The 23,583-nt window shown below is 38.2% G+C and overlaps 1 protein-coding gene across 1 annotated transcript in view; it reads right to left on the reverse strand.

The window, feature by feature from the left end:
• Positions 1-23,583, reverse strand: part of LOC122789363 (tyrosine-protein phosphatase non-receptor type 13-like) — a 2,815,362-nt gene that overhangs the window by 2,492,922 nt on the left and 298,857 nt on the right. The window contains exon 6 of the mRNA XM_044056752.1: positions 11,579-11,657. Within this exon, the coding sequence (XP_043912687.1) occupies positions 11,579-11,657 (79 nt within the window). The remainder of the gene's footprint in view (positions 1-11,578; positions 11,658-23,583) is intronic.

Here is a 23,583-nt window from a genome sequence, read left to right on the forward strand (position 1 = left end):
AGTTGTTCTGAGTTAACATCAAAGACATCAGGGGTATTGGCCACATATTGTTCCGACATGCTCCTCAGCAGTGGGTACCAGTGTTGTCTTGGCCAGTTTGGAGCTATGAGGATTATCTTCCTTGATTTTAGTAATACCTTGTGTATCAAGGGAAGAGGTGGGAATGCATATGCTGTTAGGCCTTTCCAGCTGAAGGAGAGCGAATCCACTTTCCATGCTAGTGGGTGGAATGTCCTTGTGCAGAATTTTTGAGCTGGTGATTGAGAATAGATCTATCTGAGGCATTTGAGATGGTCTTGAAGATCTGTTTTAAGCATGGAATTAGTGGAATTTCTGTTTCTAGGCTGTGTCTGTGTGTGTTGGGACCAATTCTTTAGTACACCACTGTAGTTTTCTCATGTAGTCTGGGATAAGGCAAGATTATATTATATGATGCATGATACAAGGCCTGCAGTGTACTTCTTGCTGTTAACTTGTTCTGTTTTTTGTTTCAGTTCGTTTGTAGCCAAGCAGTTAGGCTGTTTTTTTGCTTTACATGCCACTATTTCACTTACTGTGTCAATCAAGGCAAAAGAATGTCCTTTTGTTTCTGTAATGGTATCAGCCTTTTTTTAAATTGACAGGAATGGTTACTAACCTGTTGTATGTTATTTTACATTTTCTAATACATATTTCTATCAAATAGATTCAGAGGATAGCTTTTTTTAACTGATCAAGCATAGCATATTGGTATTGTATTGTATCAAACTGACAGTTTAAAGCTCTAGCTGAGAGAGTAGCTGAGGAGGTGTAGACCTTTTTTTTTCTGTGTCTAATGACTGGCTTCCCCTTCTGAAGGAATAGGGTTTTAGCTGTGGTGTGCCCTGGGACCCTGGGATATAGTTTGGGGGTTCTGCAGTGGGCCCTTGTAAAGGTGGTGGTGGTGCTGGTCTGCTAAAAAAAATCTGGGGTTGTTGGGGGCTGGGGTAAAGAATCTGGTGCAGAGCAGCAGACATTGAATCGGCATCATCCATCAGAGAGAGAACAGGAGGTAGTATAGCTAAGGGCTGTGGTGTGCAGAAAGGTCCTAAGTCTTTCTTCTGGAGTCTGAGAAATCCGCAGCTGGAATGGATTCTTCAGCATCTGAGTCTTCAAATTGGAAAGAAAAGGAGCCTCTGGCTGGTCTGTTGTCTGATTCATGGAATCATCAGATCAGAGAGGACACAGGGGGGGGGGCTCGAGTCTGGTCTCTTCTCTTCTCTGGGGGCTGTAGGCCTCTGATTGAGATCCTAAAACCAAATAATAAAATCTGCCAAATCTTCTGCCAGGTGAAAGCATTTGTGAACGAGGGTCTGGGGGGAGGGGGTTTAACAGGTTTTGTTTTAGTAGTTTTGGCTTTTTGCTAAAGGCCTTAATGGATTAATGGCTGCTGCTGCTGCAGGGCAGCAGCAGCACCATAGAGAGGGGTAGAAACAGGGAAGGGAATAAGTCAGTCAGTGGCAACCAACCTCAGTGGTAGTGATAGATTCAGCTGTATTTTGATCCCGTTTCGGTTTGGCCCGGTGACCGAAGCCGTTTGTTTTACCATTTTGGTTTCGGCAGTTGTTATGACTGCAGATGCATCCATGAAGGACATCTACTATGCCCACTACGCAAAACCAAGTCTGAAACAAAGCACAGTCATTCACTCTATAAAGGTGGGAACGGCGCTAAAGTAACCAACACTAAAACAGTGACCAAACACACACAACAAAGAATACAAACTCAGAACAAGGAAACAGAAGCCCAAACCTCTAAGTTAAACAGTCTGGACCGTACTCACACCAAAGACAACAGGGGAAAACTAGGCCCTCTAACTGAAACAGGCCTAGCCCAAGGGAACAGTCAGTGGGATACCACACAACAATCACACAATCACAAAATGTTAACAAACTATACCAACTCAGACAAACTTAGACAACTAGCTATGAAAATAGCTTTTGATAGGAATCCAAACTTATCTTAAGACATGAAAAAGAGGGTACTTAGCCACAGCCAAGCGAGACCACGTCCGAGCTACACGAGCGGCAAACGAGATCTGGGGATATGGAGCAGTGCACCATGGGATACCTGCTTAGCCCAGCCAATAAAAGACTTCGAGCTAGTAAAATCGGCCGAGTCGGAGCCGATATTCCCACGGGTAAGAATGTAGGCAAGATAGGACTACATAACATATGATTTTACATCAGAAGCATGGACTATTAAAACTGGTTTGCAGTTTAGTGCTACACATTTTTCAAAAAGCAGTTAACATTAGGTATTGCAGATATGACAGTTATATTTATATACCTGAACTAGAAGTTTGCCATAACTTGTGTGGAAAGAAAAAAAGATGAGACTAGGAGTCATACTAGAAAAATGGAGGATAGGCATGAGTAAGTGTAGTGACAGTAGCACAACTCTTTGAGGGAGTGGGCTGAAATAAGAGAAAGTGACACAGAGAAAGGAATGTGATGAGAGTATAATAAATCAGAGGAAGGAGCTTGCCAGGATATGGCATGCAAGCAAGGAAGAATTACTTGACAACATGGGTGAGGCAGAATGTGGGTCCACTCATCTGAAGAATAAACAACAAATTACCTTGGAGGTTCTAAACAGTGTCATGTTTTGGAATTAAGTTAGATCGGGGGGGGGTTAGTTCTAATTTGTAGTGATTGGGGTTGGCAATTTGATGAGTCAAGCATGAAGTTTTGCATTTTAGCCAAGTAGTCATTTTAGAGCAGGAAGGACTAGAGTGGATAAGGACAGTTTAAGGGGATTAGCCAGGTGTGGTGCATGAGCAAAGCCATGAGTCCTTTAAGTGTTGTTTCAACAGTAGCTTGAAAGATTTCTGGTTGTTAGTTTGCCTGAGTGAGAGGAGAAATGATTTCCAAACATTAGAGACATGAGAAGAACAGCAAATATCCTGCTGTAATGTTTTTAATTGGGTACAGCAAGTGCTACCAGGCTATAACTCATACCACACTTTTCGGCCATGTAACCTGGACCGAAACACCAAAGGCGGAGGTGTGTCCATATTCACTAAGGATATCCACACCTCCAGGCTAGTTGCTCAGCATAATGCATCCAAGGTTATCCAAGTGCAACTAACTCTGGGAAAAACTGCAATCCAAATTGTAGCTTGCTACAGATCCCCCACCATGCCCCAGGATTCCCACTCCTCTTTTCTTGATGTACTGGAAAATATTAGGGTTCAACCAAACATCCTAATAATGGGCGACTTCAACTACCCCCCAATAACTGGGAAAACTACTTGTGTACCAACTCCTTAGCTCAACGCTTTCTGGAATTCAAAAACTCCAATGCCCTAGATCAACTTAGCCACACCCCCACCAGGGGCAACAATATCCTAGACCTAGTCATTACCAACATGAGTGACCGGTGTTCCACACCTGAAGTCAACTCCTCATTGGTCCGATCCGACCATAAGCTTATCACCCTTGATATCCACATCCCGCCCCCATTAAGGAAACCACAGTAAAAAATTTCTCCAAAGCCAACTTCATGCTTCTTAAGACAGAAGTGGTGAACTTCATGACATCCATGCAGATAGTCAATACAGTTACAACTGCTGAATCCTACACAAATGCACTCTATAAGCACTTACATGAGTGCATGGATCGTGCTATCCCAAACAGAACCAAGACGCCATCCTCCAAAAAAAGGAAGCCAATCTGGTGGTCCCCTGCCATAAACAAACTGTTCAACAGAAGGAAGAAACTGTTGCAAAAGAGTAAAATCCCATGAATGGAGAAGCTCCCTGGTCAGCCTCAGTAAGAAGCTGAGATCCCTTATAAGATCCTCCAAAGCTAGCTACAAAAACAAAATCGCCACTAAATCCAAGGACAACCACAAAGCATTATATAGCTATGTCAAGAATCTAGATGGCAACACCCAGATCTGCTCTGAGTTACAGCACAAAGGCACGAAAATTACAGAACTGATATTGCCAACATCCTGGCAGATTGGTTCAGTGCTAACTTTACCCCCCTCTCACCCCCTAAAGGGCCCATAGCTATAGAGGAAGAATACAGAGTCCCTGTAATCACAACTATGCAGGTAAAAGCTGCACTCTCTAAAGCCAAAAACACAGCATCCATGAGACCAGACAACATCCCAGGCTGCGTTTTACACAAACTTCAGAACAAATTGGCTCCCCACTTAAGCACCATGTTCTATAATAGCCTCGCATCAGGCTTTGTGCCCACTGAAAGGCACACAGCAACAGTTATCCCACTCCACAAAGGGGGAGTCACCACCGATCCCGGGAACTATCGACCTATTAGCCTGATGAGCCTGGTCTGCAATTCCATGGAACGTATCTCATCATGGAACTCATAAACAAAGACATTGGTAACCTCCAAACTCTGGATCCCACCCAGTTTGGGTTTGTGAAAGGCAGATCATGCCTCCTGAATCTAATCGACTTCTTTGAGGCAGTCACCAAAGCCATGGATGAGGGTAAGGTGGTTCACACAGCCTATCTTGACCTCTCCAAGGCTTTCGACACCATCCCCCATTCTGGAATTATAGCTAAACTCACTAAACTAGGTATAAATCCCTACATCACAAGATGGGTTGCCAACTGGCTCACTGACAGAACCCACACTGTAAAAGTTGCAGACTCCAAATCTGACCTCAAAGCAGTGACAAGTGGAGTACCACAGGGTTCTGTCCTGGGACCTCTCCTGTTTGGTATCTACTTCTCTGAAGTACAGGCTAACACAGAAGGCCTCTGGCTAACGAAGTTAGCAGATGACTGCAAACTAGGAGCCATAGTCATGTCCCCAAATGATGTGGACATCCTACAGAAGGGCCTCACTGAGACAGATGCCTGGTGTCAGAGCCATGGCCTCAAGCTCAATGCCAAAAAGTGCAGTGTCATCCCCTTTGGCAAAAACTCTGTACCCATGAACTACCACATAGGCAGCAATCTACTTAACACCGAATGCATGATGAGACCTTGGGACCCAAGTGGACAGTTGTCTCTCCTTTGATAGTCACATCGCCACAGTAATCAGGAAGACCTTCTATGTGGCACACCTCATCATAAAAGGGTTCTCATCCAGGAAAAAAAGAGGTCATTGTTCCCCTCTATTCGACACTCATTAGACCCATTATAGAGTACAACGTCCCTTTTGAAATGTACCTCACAAGACATCTGCAGCAGCTGGAAAGGCCACAGAAGTACCTCACAAAGAGGATTACTGGCCTTAAACAAATGCCCTACACTGACCGCCTCAAAAAACTCCAGCTTTACTCCATAGCATATCGCCTACTCCGAGGTGATCTCTGCCCAACATATAAAGCTATGTCAAACCCAGAGCTGTTGGACATGCTACATCTAAAGAAATCCCAATCCCTCTGAGCTACACGCTCTAGGGACCTAATCCTTGTCACCACAATAAACAGGACATGCTGGAGGAATAGATTCCTGTCCCAGAGACTTCCTATACTCTGGATCAAGCTACCCATCTATGTCAAGCAAAGTTCTTCATTAGCACTCTTCAAGAAAAATCTTGATGAGTGGATGGGAAATAGGAAATACACCCCGGGGATCACTTCTGTGTCTCTGCTGGACAGTGGCACAGGAAAATAACTTTCTTGGGTGGCGTAAGCCATGGTACCTTGCTGGCTAGGCTTAAGTAGGCCCTTGGGCCGATAGCCTAGTACCTACCTATGAACCTATGTGTCAGTGCAACAATGAGTCCTAGATGGAGAGTAAGGGTGGATATTTACTATTTGGCATTTATCAGGTTGGAAAATGAGACCATGAACAGAACTTAGTTGTGTGAATATTAGACAGTAATGTAATTCTAACCAGTTTATTTTAGTACCATGTAGTAATGGCATCTCCAAGGCATATCTGATGCAAGTTTAGCTAATGAATTATAGCATTTTAAAAGACTGATTATTTGGTTAGCTTGCAGGTTGATCAATATAGGACCAGCATTTAAGACAGTGGGTAACAGTGGAGTACAAGCAATAGTTTGCCTAGCCTCGTCAGCCAAGTAAGGTTTGGCTAGATATAAGGCACCAAATTTTTTGTGAGCTTTCCTGATGCCTTGTTTTATGTGGTTGTCAAATTTCATGGCACCCTCTACAACAACACTACAACAACTTCAAAACCAAAAGCAGAAATCCTTCAACTCCAGTCAAACATAGCTTCTTATCTCTCAATTACTATTAAACCCTAAGATTACGAAATTTATTCTGTTAACACCTTACAAAATACTCAAACACCAAACCTCTCTTCAGCATTACTTTTCTAACTAAACCAAAACTGAACTTGTAACTCATACCAATATACCAGATGAGGTAACTGCCCTAGTGGAAAGTGCCTTTACAGATGAAAAGAATAACAAAAGGAAATAGCCTTAGAAATCCAGGAGGAGATGGTTTGCTTAGAAAAACAGCCAAACCCAAAGTTGAGGGATGTACCTATGGGCACTCCCTGTGCCAACAGTTACTCGAATTTGGTACTGGCCCAATGGGAACTGGACCATATCTTAAGTACTACTAATCCTTGGAATAAGAACATAATTTTTTATGGCCATTTTGTGGATGAAATATTTCTTTTGTGGGATTGAAGTAAGCAACTTCTATTTGAATTTGTTGGTTATCTAAGCAATACCACATAATTTTTGGAGTTTGAGGTACACACCTCTAATACAGACATAGAATTTTTTGATGTAAAAACACATCTGGATTCAATAATAGGCATTGATACCAGTCTCTTTAGAAAAACACCTGGAGAAACCATCTATTACACAAAACAAGCATGCATCCCAGACATATTTTTTGGAACATTATGGACAACAAAGTCCTTCGAGTCTTGAGATTATGTACAAATGATGAGACCTTTATACATGAACATGATAAATTGGCTGATATTTTTTTAAACAGAGGATATAATTGTACAGATACCAAAAGACAGAACTCACAAAGACTGAGGAATTAAGGAAAGAGAAAGGCTATCCACACTATTCTAGGAAGAACTCAAATCGCATGGACCAACGAACATCTGAAGATAAACAGCTTGGATGCGCTTTGACTTTTAGTACAGACACCCCACAGACATGTGAGGTTATTAGGAAATACTGATCAGTACTCACTATAGATGATAGTCTTAGAAATATAGTAGGAGATGCTCTTCAATTTATTTTTAAAAATAAGAACTTAAACAGACTTCTGTGCTTTAAAGATGGGTTTCCACAACCCAAAATTGATATGAGAAAGGGCACCTATAAATGTGGTAAATGCAAGGCATTTATATAAAGGTATATATTAAGGTATAAATACTGGTAATATTTTTTGTAAAGTTATATATTAAGGTATAAATACTAGTAATATTTTTTGTCATCCAATTACAAAAAGGTGTTCCATTATGGAGGTTATACTGATTGTAACACCAAAACTATATTTTACGTAGCAACTTGTCGATATTGTTCGGCTTTTTACATTGACAAGACTAACAGGTGTTTTAAAGAAAGGATTCTTCACCATGCACGAGATATAAGAAACTGTGTAAAAACTAACTCCCTAGCTAATCACATTATGGCCTCTCCTGGACATTCCTTTAGCTTTATGGCATTAGAAAGGGCAAAAGAAAATAAAAGAGGTGGTGATTTACATAATATAATGGAAACTGTTGAAGCCCGATGGATTATGGATTTAAGAGCTGATCATCCTCTGGAACTCAATGAAATAGTCCCGCTAAAACCCATTTTAAAAGGACAATGTCCCCTTAAGCTTTCCAATTGGCCAGAGAAAAGGGGATTGTCTTAACTTGCTCAGGGATAGGATAAGTGATAGAGAGAAGTGGTTTGTTAAGAAAGGAGGGGTTGGATGGAAATCAAGTAGATGACTGGTTGTTGTTGTCTTATATGATAGGAAACTACATATGATCTTTAAGGATATAAAGAAGGCTACGGCTGAAAGCTCTTATCTGATCTGTTTGAAAAGAAGAATTTGTTTGCTTTTGAGATTTTGTGTTTTAACTTTGTCTATTTTAAAGTCATTAAAAGATTTTATGCTTAAGTGATTGTGGTGGAACATACAAGTTTTTTCCTACTGTTTGTGCTGATTATTTGGACTCCTTTAGTGACAAACATGTTTGTTTGCTTTTTGGTTCAAGTTTAAGACAAGGAAGAAGAGGACCGGGGAATTCCAGATGGTGGCAATATTGAAGTCCACTGATCTGAAGTACCACTGTAGCTTCCTCAAATGGAACCTGACAAGAGGAAGCACAAGAATAGTGGAGGCCATAACCCCCAGAATGTGGAGAAATTCCCTGGCCATAAGAGAGGACAGAGGAAGAAGACACTTAAAGAGGTTCCCAGACACAAAACCTTTAGAACAGGAAGAGAAGGCAACATGGGATGAGTCTGAAGGCGGCACTCCAGGAAAATAAGATCATTGGAGGGCATCAGAACAGATTTCTTGAGGTTTATGGTGAACCCCAGACTTTGCAAAAGACAAGTGGTAAACTGGAGTTCCTGCAGCAGACTGCTGGGAGGATAAAAATTACAACAAATGAGTTTTTACATGGCAATATGCTATTCTATATACCATACACATACAGTTACTTTATTATTCTCACTCCAAAATCATCAATACACTTTAAAGGAGGAGTTATCAGGAGCACAAAATAAAAAAAAAACTGTCCCTCATTTTCTCTGGTATACTGTGGTCTCAGAGAGTGCAGAAACAAATTACGCTTGAGCTTAATTAAGCAAACCATCCTTAACTGGTGAGATTAACAGCATGCTGGCAGTTACTACCTTCAGTGGTAATTCTAGAGCACAAGTAATATCAAGCATCTGCAAGTATGCCATTACTGAAGCTAAACTACTTCTATATACTACCAAACCCTTCTAGCCACTGGAAAAGAATATTTAGTGCAATGTGAAATAGTAAAGTCTAAAGTCACCAACCACCAGAGCCAGTATAAGAGAAAACTACAGATTAAGCTAAAATCTGTCTCATCCTTGAGTAGGTTATCTACTGATGAGTGGCATTCACTGGAAATAAATACTCTGAAAGGAAACCAGACTGTTTATTCTGATACCAACAGTAAAAAACTTCGGTCCCACCAATCAGCGTTATACGACACAAAGATCCACGAGAAAGTAATGTAACTCACAGTTTATTCATTGACAACGAACATCAGACCAACTTTCCACTTAACATTACGGACAAGACTGCCAGGTCAATATGAGAAGATAAATCCACACATCAGCCTGCTACATTTAACATATATCGTGCACAACATAAAAAGAACGCCAAAAATAACTAGAGTTTAGCGCTTTCAACCAAATCACTGGTCTTCCTCAGAACTAAAGGGAATAACATTCAAAAACCCTTTAAATAAATTTTTTGGCGCCAAATGTAACTAAATTAAGTCTTAAAGATATACTATCATTTAAATGATACTGTTGTAACACCATTATTGTCCATATGGATAATACATATACTTGTACATAAAACCAAAATAAGTGACATATATATAAGTATGCATAAACATATGCCTCAAACGTAGATGCAATACCTTTCAAGTAAAAAGTGTTGCCATGATCAAATTAATAAAAACAAAAATTATGAAATCTGTACTATGTTGGTAGAACTGAACGTTACTTGAAAAAACGTATTTATGACCACATGTACAGTATTAGGCGTAAGGACACAAACAACGCTCTATATAGACATATAGAGGCAATGGGAGTAACACATACATTCAAATTTAGTATTTTGGAAATAGTCCCAAACGATCCTAGAGGGGGTGATCTGAAAAGCCTTATAGCTTTTAGAGAAACTTGGTGGCAAATATACCTTGATGCCACGAACCCCCCCGGACTTAACGAGTGTATTTCCATTAAGTCATTACTGATGTGATACACATATGAAGGTGTTTGTAGTATTTCGAAGTTATTGCTACCTTTAATGGAACGCATCATTTTTCTAGAAATATATTATGCCTGTGAAATGCATTATTTTATGAATTTTATGAATTTTATGAATTTTTATGAATTTTTACGAACTATCATATATCATACATCCGTAAGAAATACAACACCCCTAGTAGTTATTGTATCCCCATTAAGTCTCCCTTGTTTTGATGGGATCATTGGATAAATCAATGGTTATTACAAGTATACATTTTTTACAATAATTTTTAAAAAAATCTTTTACAATAATTTTTAAAAAAATTTTTTGAAAAAATTTTATTTCCTTGATAATTCTTCAATTAATTTTCCATACATGTTCTAACATCATCATTTTAACAGAATTTTTTTCACATAATTTTCATTTTAATTGTATAAAATTATTATTGGTTAGTACACCACTTATGATTATCATTATTTAATAGCCTAGGCCCTCATGCCTCCGCAACCTTAATATGCATTTATATATATTCTTATTCTTATGTATATATTACCAGAATCTAAATTTGCTACATATGTATTTTACATATTTTATATGATTTTATATTTATATATATATCACATATGAATTTATATTTATTTGTATTTATATACATTTATTACATTTTTATTTTTGAAATAATATTTATATTCTTCAATTTTATAATATTAATCCAGTTATAATATTTTTATCAATCATATTAGAAGCTGTTAATATTGTGCCATATCAGAATGTTATATTTATAGCATACACATGAATATTACATAATTATACCCATTTTCATTTTATATAAAATGTTCACATTACACACTCATTACATAGAGAAGGCCAATATATTTATGTTCACCCAGTACAGATTTCACAATTTTTGTTTTTATTAATTTGATCATGGCAACACTTTTTACTTGAAAGGTACTGCATCTACATTTGAGGCATATGTTTATGCATACTTATATATATGTCACTTATTTTGGTTTTATGTACAAGTATATGTATTATCCATATGGACAATAATGGTGTTACAACAGTATCATTTAAATGATAGTATATCTTTAAGACTTAATTTAGTTACATTTGGCGCCAAAAAATTTATTTAAAGGGTTTTTGAATGTTATTCCCTTTAGTTCTGAGGAAGACCAATGATTTGGTTGAAAGCGCTAAACTCTAGTTATTTTTGGCGTTCTTTTTATGTTGTGCACGATATATGTTAAATGTAGCAGGCTGATGTGTGGATTTATCTTCTCATATTGACCTGGCAGTCTTGTCCGTAATGTTAAGTGGAAAGTTGGTCTGATGTTCGTTGTCAATGAATAAACTGTGAGTTACATTACTTTCTCGTGGATCTTTGTGTCGTATAACGCTGATTGGTGGGACCGAAGTTTTTTACTGTTGGTATTGTTTTCCAATTATTTATTGTGATACCAGTAGATGTGCATACAGTTCTGTTGTTGGCTTTTGCCTGCTTATTCCCCTGACTGGTGAAGGGTCTTTAACAATTCCCACGTCACCCCAAGAAACATTAATGGGTTGAATGAAATGTTAATCCTAACAGTCATCTTATTGGTCATTTGTTATGCAAATGAAAAAATTAGGAACTAGAACTATACAAATTAAACAGAAAAATCTAAAGCAATACCTGATTCTCAAAACCTGGCAGCTGTTGCCCACTGAACTCCTGGTATCGTCATCCCATTTTGCTTCCAGATGTGAACTTCCTAGTATGAGCAAGAATGTTACTTTAATATACAGAAATCAGTATGTATACATGTACTGCAACAAAAAACTGCAAAGAGCATTTCAATTAATAACTAAGCAAAACTTCCAAGTACTGTGTTTGTATGTTTGTCCACTGTATTACAGATTGTGTTAATTCATTTCACCCTCCACTTTTTTTTTTTTTGTTGGTTCCTCCCTCTTTCTTTCTGCACCAGGTTTACGAAAATAAATATTTTAAATTTGATTCAAGTGACACTTTGTATTAGCATGTGCAGAAATTTCTCATTTTAATTGTATTTTTTAAACAAAGTAATATTTGCATTAATCCCATTCTGATCTAAACTTCTGATAAATCCAGACTGAGTCCATGCCACCAAGAAACCTTAGTGCGGCAGGTATGCAGCACAAATCTGAAGATATTTTTGCAACAAAGTTTTCAGGAGTTAGCCTGTACCAATGTACTGTGTAGAAAAATGGTTCAGTAAGGTACAATGTACTGCAGGCTGAGGTTGAGAAGGAACAAATGCACAGGGAATGCCTTTTAAAATGTTAAGAAGATAAAATAAGGGTGGTGCCAAGATCTGCCATACAGCATACTTTGCTACAGAGCTCCAAGAAGTCAGTCATCCCAGCAGTACACAGATCAGGTCAGACAGAAAATCACTGTAGACAGAAGGCATTCAATACTGTAATTCCTTTCCTTGATACACAATTCACAAGTAGCCAGAGGTGCCCTGGAATGTTCTACTACAGTTTTTCATCTACCCTATAAAACTGAAGACTACATCACATACACAGGTTTGGAGGCATGACACTTCTGCTCTATGAGTGAAAACAGCACCCAGATAGGGCCAACTCAGTTTCCTTTGCTGGCAATCTCTTTACCCCACCAGCTATCAGAGACCCTGCATCCTCAATGATCTGTACTTGGTCCTCTTCTCTTTATTATATTCACAAACAACTTTAGTTCAGCAACTCAACAAGCCCCAATAGTACCGTATGCCGATGATGCTACACTTATCTACTCCACCCCCACAGCCCAAGAACTCCAAATAAAAATGCAATTATCTTTTCAGGACATTGAAACCTACCTTGGAATCTCTCCCAATACCAACTCATTTTAAATCCCAACAAAACTAAAATCATAGTCTTCAGTAAGAAAAAAAAAAAAAAAACAAGATTCCCCAGCCCCTTAGCTCACTCACTTTAGCAAATGGAACCAAGATAGTTCCCACAAATCACACTAAACGTTTAGGTGTTATCATATATGAGAACCTCAAATTTAATGCACACATTGCCCAAACTATCAAAAAGGTCCACATCAAACTAGGTACACTGTACAGGGCCAAACCATACCTAACTCGCAATGCCAGGCTAGCCACTGCTCGCACACACCTGCTATCCACCCCCTCCTGTATGGTTTCATTATAGTCACTATCTCAGAAAATCAGACCTCAACAACCTAGAATCATGCTACAACAATGTAGCTACATATGCCACCAATCAACCACACAGATCTCACCACTGTATAGCTCTCTCACAGTTAAACTGGCTAGAGCTCCCCAACCTTTTAACACTTAATCAACTAACCTTAGCCCACAAAATAATACACCTCCTTAATGACTGCCCAGCAATCTCCCACCTTGTCCAATCCAGTAACAATCTCAGATCTCTCAGATCTTCAAACAAACTCTTACTCAAGGTCTCCAACTCCCAAAACTATCTTGGCGACTCCCTCTTCTCACACAAGATAGCCAAATTCCAGAGACAATAACAAAAAATCCTAGTCACAATCAGTTCAAAGTACTCCTAAAAGAACATATCACTATTCATTGGCTGTGCTGTTGCCACTCTCCTGGGTAACTATTAACCCACTTCTATTCCTGATTTCTTATCACCTCCATCCTCTAATGTCCTATTTTTGTTCTTATTTAAAAAAAAAAATCACAGTACTGCATAGTGCAAATGCTTGGTCTGTATTATAGAATGTACTGCTCTATCAATCATATTTTATATATGCCTATATTGTTTGCAATAATTGTTGTAAACAAATGTAATAAATAAATAAATAAAACAAACATTTAGTACAAACCTTAGTGTGAGCAATACAGATTCATGTTGATTGTCTGACAACTGTATAATCAAGTTGCCCACTAACGAAAAAAAAAAAAAAAAGGCCAAAAAAACTTTCAATGAATCCAAGAAATTTTTTTGCTGAGATGCAAGCCCTTGGCACCTCAAAATATGGGAGGACACCCTCCAAACTCAAATGTACCTACTCTGAGGTCACACACCAGTAAAGCAAAATGAGAACTCCACTACTGACAAAAGTGCTGTCAATTAACTGACCTGCTCCTATACTGCTGCAAATGTCAGACTACTGACCGACATCTAACCAAAGACTGGTGTGGCAAACTCATTTGGTCAAATTCTGCAAGTATACTTCTTCAATGAAAGTGAACCATCCTCCCAGAAGATATGGAAACTTAACTGGTTCATTTTTTTCTCAAAATGGCATTACCTCAGAATTAGATTTATGAAATAGCCAAGTGTAAGATGCAGCCCTTAAAGGTGGCATCTTCCTCCCATAATAGAGGCAGGCTTGTGCCATACTTCCTAGCACCACTACCAAGTCTCAACTAAATGTGTTTACTTAATCAGCCCTAGGGTAAGTATAATTCTAAGAAAAGTTCTGCCCCTTCCCTGCCCTACAAGTTTGTGGTATGCTACTCTCTAGATGGTATTCCCTGTGTGACTTTTGCTAATTTTTTCCTGTCATGAACACGGGTCTATATCAGAACAACGAAAGCACATGTGTGTGACTACATAAAAAAATCAGCACATAATACACGAAACCTGTAAATAGCGAACAGCCACATAATCAAATTTTTTCCTAGTGAAAAAATTCACATGACCGTTCGGGGAAAAAAAAATTAAAAAACATTATCAGGTGGGGGGCTGTGCCCCCCACACCCTCCCTAACTAAATGTTAACAACTCCAAGATCAAACTACAGCGAAGGAAAGGGCAACTCAGTGTAGTTGGCCAACTACCTCCTTGCCCTGTGACATATTCATTGAATCGCTTAAATGCGGTTTGATGAATATGTGTCGCTCTTTACGTATTCGCTCAGAAGCCGTTTTGTGCTTCTAATATAGACCCATGAACAGCTGTAACCTCACCCTGTCAAGACAAGGGTACTGCTGTAAAGCTGGAAGATCAAATCACTTAATCAAGCTCCACATCTATGTCAGACAATAAAAAGAAGCCTGATACAGCAGATGCTAACTTTTCTCCATCAGGACCACCATATTTGTTAACTAAAATCTTGTACATTGCAATAAGAATCTGCCATAATCTTAATGTAAAATAACTTGCACAACTTTAAATTTACCTTCAATTACCTTCAAAATTGGATTTATTTCATGCTTTTGTCTAGCATTTATGAATGTGTGATTGCATTTATGAATGTGTAACTGCACAGTTATACAAAATCTACTGGAACATCTACTGGAATGGACAATTTAATCTTACAATATATAAATCAAATCCCTTTTTCCTATTTTCTACATGGGGTCAGGGTGCTTTGTTAATTGTCTCAATCTCTTTCTTGACTCAGTGCCACACTTCTGCCTTCTTCGAAACACATGCCTGATTGAGATCTTACACAATCCCATCCACCTCTTTGCTGGATGTCCTAGTTTCCTCTTGCATTCTTCCTGTCTGTTCAAAATCGTCTTTGCCAGATTGTCTTCTGCTTCTCTGCCTATGTGCTCCAACCACCAATAATCTGTTTTTCTGATATTTTCTGCAATTGGATCTACTTTGGCATCTGCTCGTGTCCTCATTTCTTCATCTATCCCGCAGTGTGCATCCTACCACCTGTCTCAGGCACTTCATTCCCATCACCTCTAGCTTCCTCAATTGCTCTGCCTTTACTGCTCAGGTTTCTGTACCATACAGTAGTACTGGTCTCACCACTGTTTTGAACACATTACTTTTTAACTTCTTTGGCATTCTTGTCATACACTACACCTGACACTGTATGCCAGTTGGCTGCAGCCCCTGTGATTCTAGCTTTGACCTTCTCAAACAGGCTTCCCTTTTCCTCAACTACCCCTCTCAGATAACTGAAGCTGTTAACCTATATCACTATCTTCCCTTCTATCTCAATTCTCACCTCCTTCTGATTTCCACAGTTTGCTGCTATTATCATGTGACTCCCCTATCCTTTGCAGAAGTTTTTACTCAGAATCTGCCTGTAATGCTACTGCCTGCATACAGTAACTTTGTCGATCTTTCCCCTCCGACTCATTTGCTAATGTAGTCTATCACCAGTAGTAGTAGCACTGGGCTCAGATCTGAACCCTGATGCACACCCACTCCCACTTGGAAGCCATCTGTGAGATCGAACACTGTTCATACTTGAGTTATTGGGTCCTTATACATAGCTTGCACTAAATCTACCACTGTTTCTGGGAGTCTGAACCAGCACAGGACTGCCCAAATCAGCTTTCTTAAGACCTTGTCATTATGCTTTCGACAAGTCTAGGAACACCCAATTGGACACTTTCCTCATCTCTAGCTTCTACTCAACTATCTGGCTAACTGCAAACACTGGGTCATTTGTGCTGCATCCTGCTTACCTCCCATCTTACTTTATACTACTGTGTGTGTTCGTTTATCAATCACTCTCTGCAAAACATTCATGCAGAGTTTGATACCTCTTGTACTGCCCACAGTTGTGGATACTCCCTTTGTTCTTGTACACTGGCATGAGCATGCTTATTCTCCAGTCATGTGCGATACACCTTTCTCTCCACACTGTATGAGTACCCTCAGGAGTAATTTCTCCCCTATCTCACACAACATCTTAATCATATCTGCTCTGACCTCATTTGAGCCTGCTATTTTCTCTGACTTCATTTTTCTTAGCACTGTTCTTATGACTTTTATGGTAGGTTCCTCCTCTTTGCTCATCGTAAGCTGTTTCTGTGGCAGTACAGCTTCTGAGGGGTTTTCTTCATTAAGAAGCTGCTCAAAGAACTCCTGCCATCTGCCTTTGATGCCCTTTGGACTGGTGAGCTGGTTGTTGTTGGCATCCCTTATGAAGGGTGTCTGACTATCTTCTTTATCTTTCTGTATTTGCCTTGCAACCTGATAGAGTTTCTTTGTGCCACCTGTGGGAGATGGAAAAGATGGACCAGGCTAAGAAGGAATACTGGTTGTCAGACAAAGAGGCTAGAAAGGAGTTGCAGTAGCAAAGACCAGAGCATCTGAGGCATTCTACCACCTTTAGCAAAATCCAGAGCATCTGAGGCACTCTACCAGCTCAGTAGTCACTTTCCAGGAGCTGGTAGAATGCCTCAGATGCTCTGGTCTTTGCTACTGCAACTCCTTTCTAGCCTCTGTCTGACAACCAGTATTACTTCTTAGCCTGGTCCGTCTTTTCCATCTCCCACTGTTTCCTGCACTCCTCCTTTCTTTAAATGACTTCCTGGAATTTTGCGTTCCATCACAAGCTTTCCTGATGTACTTTATTTCCATACCTGGCTCAGTCACATACTTGTTGTGTAGTCCTCAACTATGCTGTTTTGATGCAATTCCTTTCTTCTTCAACTCCATCAATTTCCTCCTTTTCTTTGGATACTAGAGTTAGCAGCAAACTGTTTGAACTTTTGCGCTTTCACTCCCATTCAACTTCCAGGTCTACAGTCTGGTCTCTGTTGACCTTAGAGCCTTCTCTGAACACTGTTTGCAGCTGATTTTTGGTAACCAGTGGTTTATGCTGTGGGACAGCTGCAATCATTGATTCTACCCCAATACTCTTTCCTTACTAGAAGGAAGTCTACCTGAGTTGCATGTTGGCCACATTTGGAATTGATCTTGTGACTGTTTCTCTTTCTGAACCATGTGCTGGCTACTATCAAGCCATTTGCCAAACAGAAGTCTAGAATGGACTATCCTTTATTCCTGTTTCCCCACCCATGTGGACTCAGGCAGTCCTCATATAGTGTCTGTCCCAGTATGTGCATTCCAGTCGCCCATTATCAACACCAATTCATGTTGCACATCTTTAATAGGTCCTGAAACTGCTGTATTAATGCACTCTTCTCTTCACTATCACAACCCTGTTGTGGGGCATAGGACAGTATTCATACTCACAGCCTATCATTAGGCTGGAGTCTCATTGCCATGAGCCTGTCACTAATTCTCATGATATCCCTCACTGCCTTCTGAAGCCTCTCTCTCACCACAATTCCCACACCATTTCTAGCCTGTCCTTCTCCTGTGTAGTAGATTTTGGATACCAAGCCAAGTGGCTTTGCTGTAATGACCTTCCATGTTGTCTCTTGGCTATACAGGATGCCCAGGCTCCTCCTCCTTACCATCATGTCATTCACTTCCAAGCTCCATCCTGTCAGTGAACCTACACTGAGTGGAGCAACTTTAGTTCATGTTTGGCAAGTTGATTAGTTTTATGGCCACCTTTCATTCAACAGCATATTCCAGGTAGCCCACGCTGGGCAACTGGTCATGGCCCGGCCAATAGCTTTTTGACCCAGGGCTGCCAAGCTTTATGGCAGGCACACCCTGGCCAAAAGGGATACATCCATCACACTTAGCATTTGTCCCTGGCATAGGTTGGAGTAGCCCGGGTCCTCAACCCACTTATCACTGGCAAATATCCATGCCCATCGGTGACATTAAACCTATTAAAAGGCTAATTCATCCACTTTGCCTAAATCCTTACTTTATACTCTATGGTGATGCTCTAGGGACAGATTCAGAAACCCAGCATTGTAGGTTAATGTAGGCTTCCATTGACCTGTAAAGAAAACTTATGAGCTGCAGGTTGTGATTCAAAAAGAAAGTTCAAAATGGAGCTATTAAAAATAATTAATGAGGAGCCACAGTGTATTAAACCACTCCTTGTTCAGCAGCCCAAGGCCCCCATGAACATGACATGGCAGTGATATCAGATTGGAAGTAAGGACATCTACAGAGTTCAGTGTACATCCAGGTTTAGAAATGGCAGTACTAAAAATATTTTAATATGGATTGCAAAGTCTGCTGTAGCTGTAGTGGTTAGCCACAAAAATATCCTAGTACTGTTCTCCATAACCTGTGTAATAAAACTTCAGTGAGTAAAATTGATTAATATATCTAACTCCTTTATACCATTTGAAGCCAAGTAAACTGTTTGTGAATGTCTGTCAGACTGGCAATGGAGTGCAAGCTGCTTGTTATACACTGTTTGCCCTTAGCATTACACTGTTTTGTGAATCACTCCATATTTGGCAGCTTTTTTCCATACTGCCACCCCTAGTTTATATGGGAATGCAATAAATACATATGTAGATTCATGCAGATCATTTCTAATTATAAAGAAAAATATTTTGCAAGCCATACTATATTGAAAATGCTATAATAAAAACTTTTTCAGGAAGCTTTAACAGCCACTGAAACATGGGGTTGTAACTCACAGTTCATGATCAACCATAAATAAATGCTTTCCCCCCAAAGCCTTCACTCATGAAATAACATTTGAAGTCCTCACTCTTAATAATACAACCATTGAGGTGACTTCAAATAGCAAATTACTGGGGATGGTAATCTTAAATTTGATTTGCATATATACAAAGTTGCATAAGAAAAACTCATCAAAACCTAGGGATGTTTTACAGAGCCAAAAACTTTCTCACCAAAGCCACTAAAACTACTTATCTCGTCCTCACATTTCTTTTTTTTAAACAGTTTTTATTAAGGTTTATAACAATACAAATTGTTTACAGGATTGCAATAAGGACATTGCCAATCAAACTAAAACAAATAGACATCAAAGTAGTATCAACTAAAGTATTTACATCAGTGTCTAAAAGAGAAATTAAAACAAAACACTACAAAACATTAGTGATCTCATTAAGCAATACATACATCTTTATCTAATAAAGTTTTTAAGTTGGACCACATATTGTATGAAAAAGATGCTCTAACAGTTCTTGATTTTATAGTCATCATTTCCAAATGACACAGTGTCAGTAAGGATTGTCTTGAATTCTGCAAGTAAAGGAGGGTGCTCAGATTTCCAGCTTCTGGTTATTGTTTTTCTAGCTACAGTTAAGACAGACCACAGAAAATTATATTTAATTCTTCTAATATAAGTAGGAATCGGTATTAAACAGAAACCAGTGATTTGATTAAAAGAAATCTATCTGTAAAAAGTGCTTGAAGAAGATTATTGATTTTTCCCCAGTATTGCCTCAAAGCTATGCAATCATAAAACGTATGCGACCAATCAGCTTTAGATTCTGTTTTGCATCTCCAACACAATACCTTATCCTTACTGATCAGTTCCAACTTATGAGGTGTGTAAAAAGCTCTATTCAAAAACTTCCATGAATATATTCTCCATCTAAATGAGGATGTAAATGTGCCTGGATGATTACACGATTACTTTTTTTTATCAAGAACAAGGGGTTCCTTATTATTGATTGATATGAAATAATTCCAGTAGTTATCTGTTATACCTTTTTGTTTCTTTATTAATTATCCTATATACAGTTGAAAGTTTACATTCGTTGGTTATGTCTTGATGGATAAGGGAAATCAAAAATTTTATTAACTTAGGTATTGATGTTCTTGAACTTTGAGGAATTAAATTAATTTTATCAGTCATAAACTGTCTATATGATTGAAGTTGTAGCCATGTGCTTTTATTTAAATCATATTTTATTATTAGATTTTCTAATGTGATTAAATTGTCATCTTCTATAAACTGAAACCAAAAATTAAGTTTTTTTTTCTTTCATTGAGATATTGGGGATACTGGAAGAGGAGATAACATCCTTTGTATAAGCAATAGGAAATAAAATGAATATCTAGTGTTTGTAAATCATATTTTTATATATAAAATTTCGAAAATCCTTTAATAAAAGTTTCATATAATAAGTAAAGTTGTTTGAAAGTTTGTTCAAAGAAAAATCTTCTTCTTCTTCTTCTTTCGGCTTTTCCCGGTTAGGGGTCGCCACAGCGGATCGCCTTGTCCGCACATTGAGTGGCAGTGGAGTTTTACGGTGTCGAGTTGCCAGCCCGGCGCCCAACCTTCCACAGAAGGCACACTCACACGCACACCTAGGGCCAATTTAGAGTGTCCAATCCACCTGCAGCATGTCTTTGGGATGTGGGAGGAAACCGGAGCACCCGGAGGAAACCCATGCGACCACAGGGAGGACATGCAGACTCGGCACAGAAGGCACCCCAGCCGAGGATCGAACCGGAGAACCTCTTGCTGTGAGGCAGCAATGCTAACCACTGCACCACCGTGGCCGCCTTTTGTTCAAAGAAAAATAGTTTTTAAATATCCAAATAAACGGATTATTTAAAATTAGGAGTTTATTAGAACTAAGACTCTCGTTTATATTAAAACAAAGAACATCTTGGAACTTTTTCCATTTGGCTGAGTAATTTTCATTGATTAATAATGAAAAGGTCTTAATCGTTGAAGAAATGGAATATAATTCTATATCTGGCAAGCCTACACCACCAAATGACCAATCTCTCATATGATGTGTAAGGGATATCCTAGGTTTATTTGGGTGTTACAAAAATTTCAAAACCAATGTGTTGAATTCTTTGATCAGCATTTTCGGAGGCATTACTGATGTACCTTAGGCAAGATGATCATTTTAATAATTGAAAGTTTCTCACCAATTTTAAATAAGAGATATTTCTACTTAGTTATTAGATTTATAGATGATATGCAATTAATGTAATTTAATCTTATATCATTTATGTTGTTTGTTATTGTGATACCCAAGTACATTAAGCAGTCAGCTTTAACTAGGTATTTTGTATATTTCTGATTCCAAAGGTTAGTATCTGAATTAATGGAAAGTATCTTTGTATTATCATCATTAAAAATGAAACCAGATTTCTTTTGAAAATACTCCATGAGATCAAATGTGGCTTGCAAAGTTTTATTTGTTCCTTTAACAATTAGAAGAATATCGTCTGCAAAAGGTTGCACTTTGGAGATTGTTTCTGAATTCAAATTATTTCCCTCAATATCTGGATTCATCCTTATATAATTTGCTAGGGGTTCCATTATAAGAGTAAATAGCAAGGGAGAGAGGGGACATTCCTGTTTAGTGCCTTCATGTATCGGGATGTTTTGTGATAGATATGAGCCAATCTTTATATAAACATGACTGCCAATATAAAGGCGAGAAATAAGATGGAGGAATTTATCAGAGAAATTTAATGATTCCAATGTAAAAAAATAGATAAGCCCAACTAACCTAATCAAAGGCACAGTTTATATCTAGACTTAATAAAGTTAACATTTTCTTAGATTCGACTGCATGGTCTATAAAAGCTAATACCCTTTTAATACTGTCAAATTTATTTCTATTTAAAATAAAACTTGTTTGATCTTCATCAATCAAAAATGGAAGGAATTTCTTAAGTCTACTGGTATAAATGGACATAAAAAAATTATACTTAAGTGATATTGGTCTATATGAGGAACACTTTGAGGGGTCTTTATCCATTTTCAGTATAAGCGAAATGAGGGTATAGTTCCAAGGAGGAGGCACACTAAACAATTCTTCACACGGAGAAAAAACTTGATGTAGTAAAATTAGTGATTCAGTGGGTAATATTTTGTATAATTCTGGAATGATTCTACCTTATTTTGTTTTAAAGTGTTAATTTGACTTTTGATTTCTGACAATGACATTTTTTTACCTAAGATATTAATTTGTTGTTCCGTTTATTCTTAGTTCATTTCTTTATAAAGAATCTTGCCATTTCTCTAGGGTCTGATGTATTTGACTTTGATTAATTTTGTTAAAATAATCTCTAAATTCCATTAATATATCCCCTAATTCAGTTACCATCCTCTTTTTTACCTGAACAGATTTCTTTAAAACGGTACATTTTACTGAGCCTCTTGGTTTTGATAGCTAGTTTATTTATTACTTAGGGTTAGTAGAAAACTTTATAAATGTATATCTTTCTAAATTGTTCTTGCTCTTGTGGTTCACAATTTCTAGGTATTTACTATTCAAAGTAGTGATTTCCTCAATCTTGTTGGATTTGTTTATCTGATTTTGTAATTTTATTTCATCAATCTTTTCTTGAAAAACTTTTAATTCTTTATGCCAAAACTTTTTTTTATTGATATACCAATTAATTATTTTTCCATACAGGTATGCTTTTAGAGCATCCCAGATATACATAACAGATGTGCCTTCAGTCCTATTGAGATTAATACATTTTTTTGTTTCAGAAATAAATTCTTTAAAGTCTGATCATCATCTTCTTTTGGCTGTTCTCGTTAGGGGTCGCCACAGCGGATCATTTGTTTCCACTTCTTCCTGTCCTCTGCATCTTGCTCTAAATTCTTTAGAGTCTGATAGATGAGTTAAATACGCTGGTATTCTTTTAATTTGGGTATAATAGTTTGAGTGCAATAGTGCATCAAAGTTTATGGCATTATGATCGGATAAAGGGCACAAATGAACTTTAACTTTATTTAGGTTATTAATTAATTTCTAGAGTATAAACCATGCATTTGTGAAAAATATGTGTAAAAAAGAGAATCTGAGTCTGCAAAATCACTGCCATCTCTAATATAAGTATCTGCAAATTTAATCAAATTTTTCACTGGTGATGTCATTATCCTCTTTCTAGTGGCAGCTGAGTCCTTGTCATTGTCTATAGAATTGAAGTCCCCTGATAATATAATATTTCCTTTGGAAAATTGTACTGTTTGATCTAGTGTTGTTTGACTGTGTGGGTATCTATCCCTGGTATCCAATAGACACTAATGAATGTATATAGTGTCTTATTAAGTTCTAGTGTAACAGCACAGAACATGCCCTTATCATCATTATGTATGTCTATTATTTTAGAAAATGGT

Source organism: Protopterus annectens, chromosome 14.part0 (assembly GCF_019279795.1).
Source record: "Protopterus annectens isolate FY-2018-M chromosome 14.part0, PAN1.0, whole genome shotgun sequence".
Taxonomy (NCBI): domain Eukaryota; kingdom Metazoa; phylum Chordata; order Ceratodontiformes; family Protopteridae; genus Protopterus; species Protopterus annectens.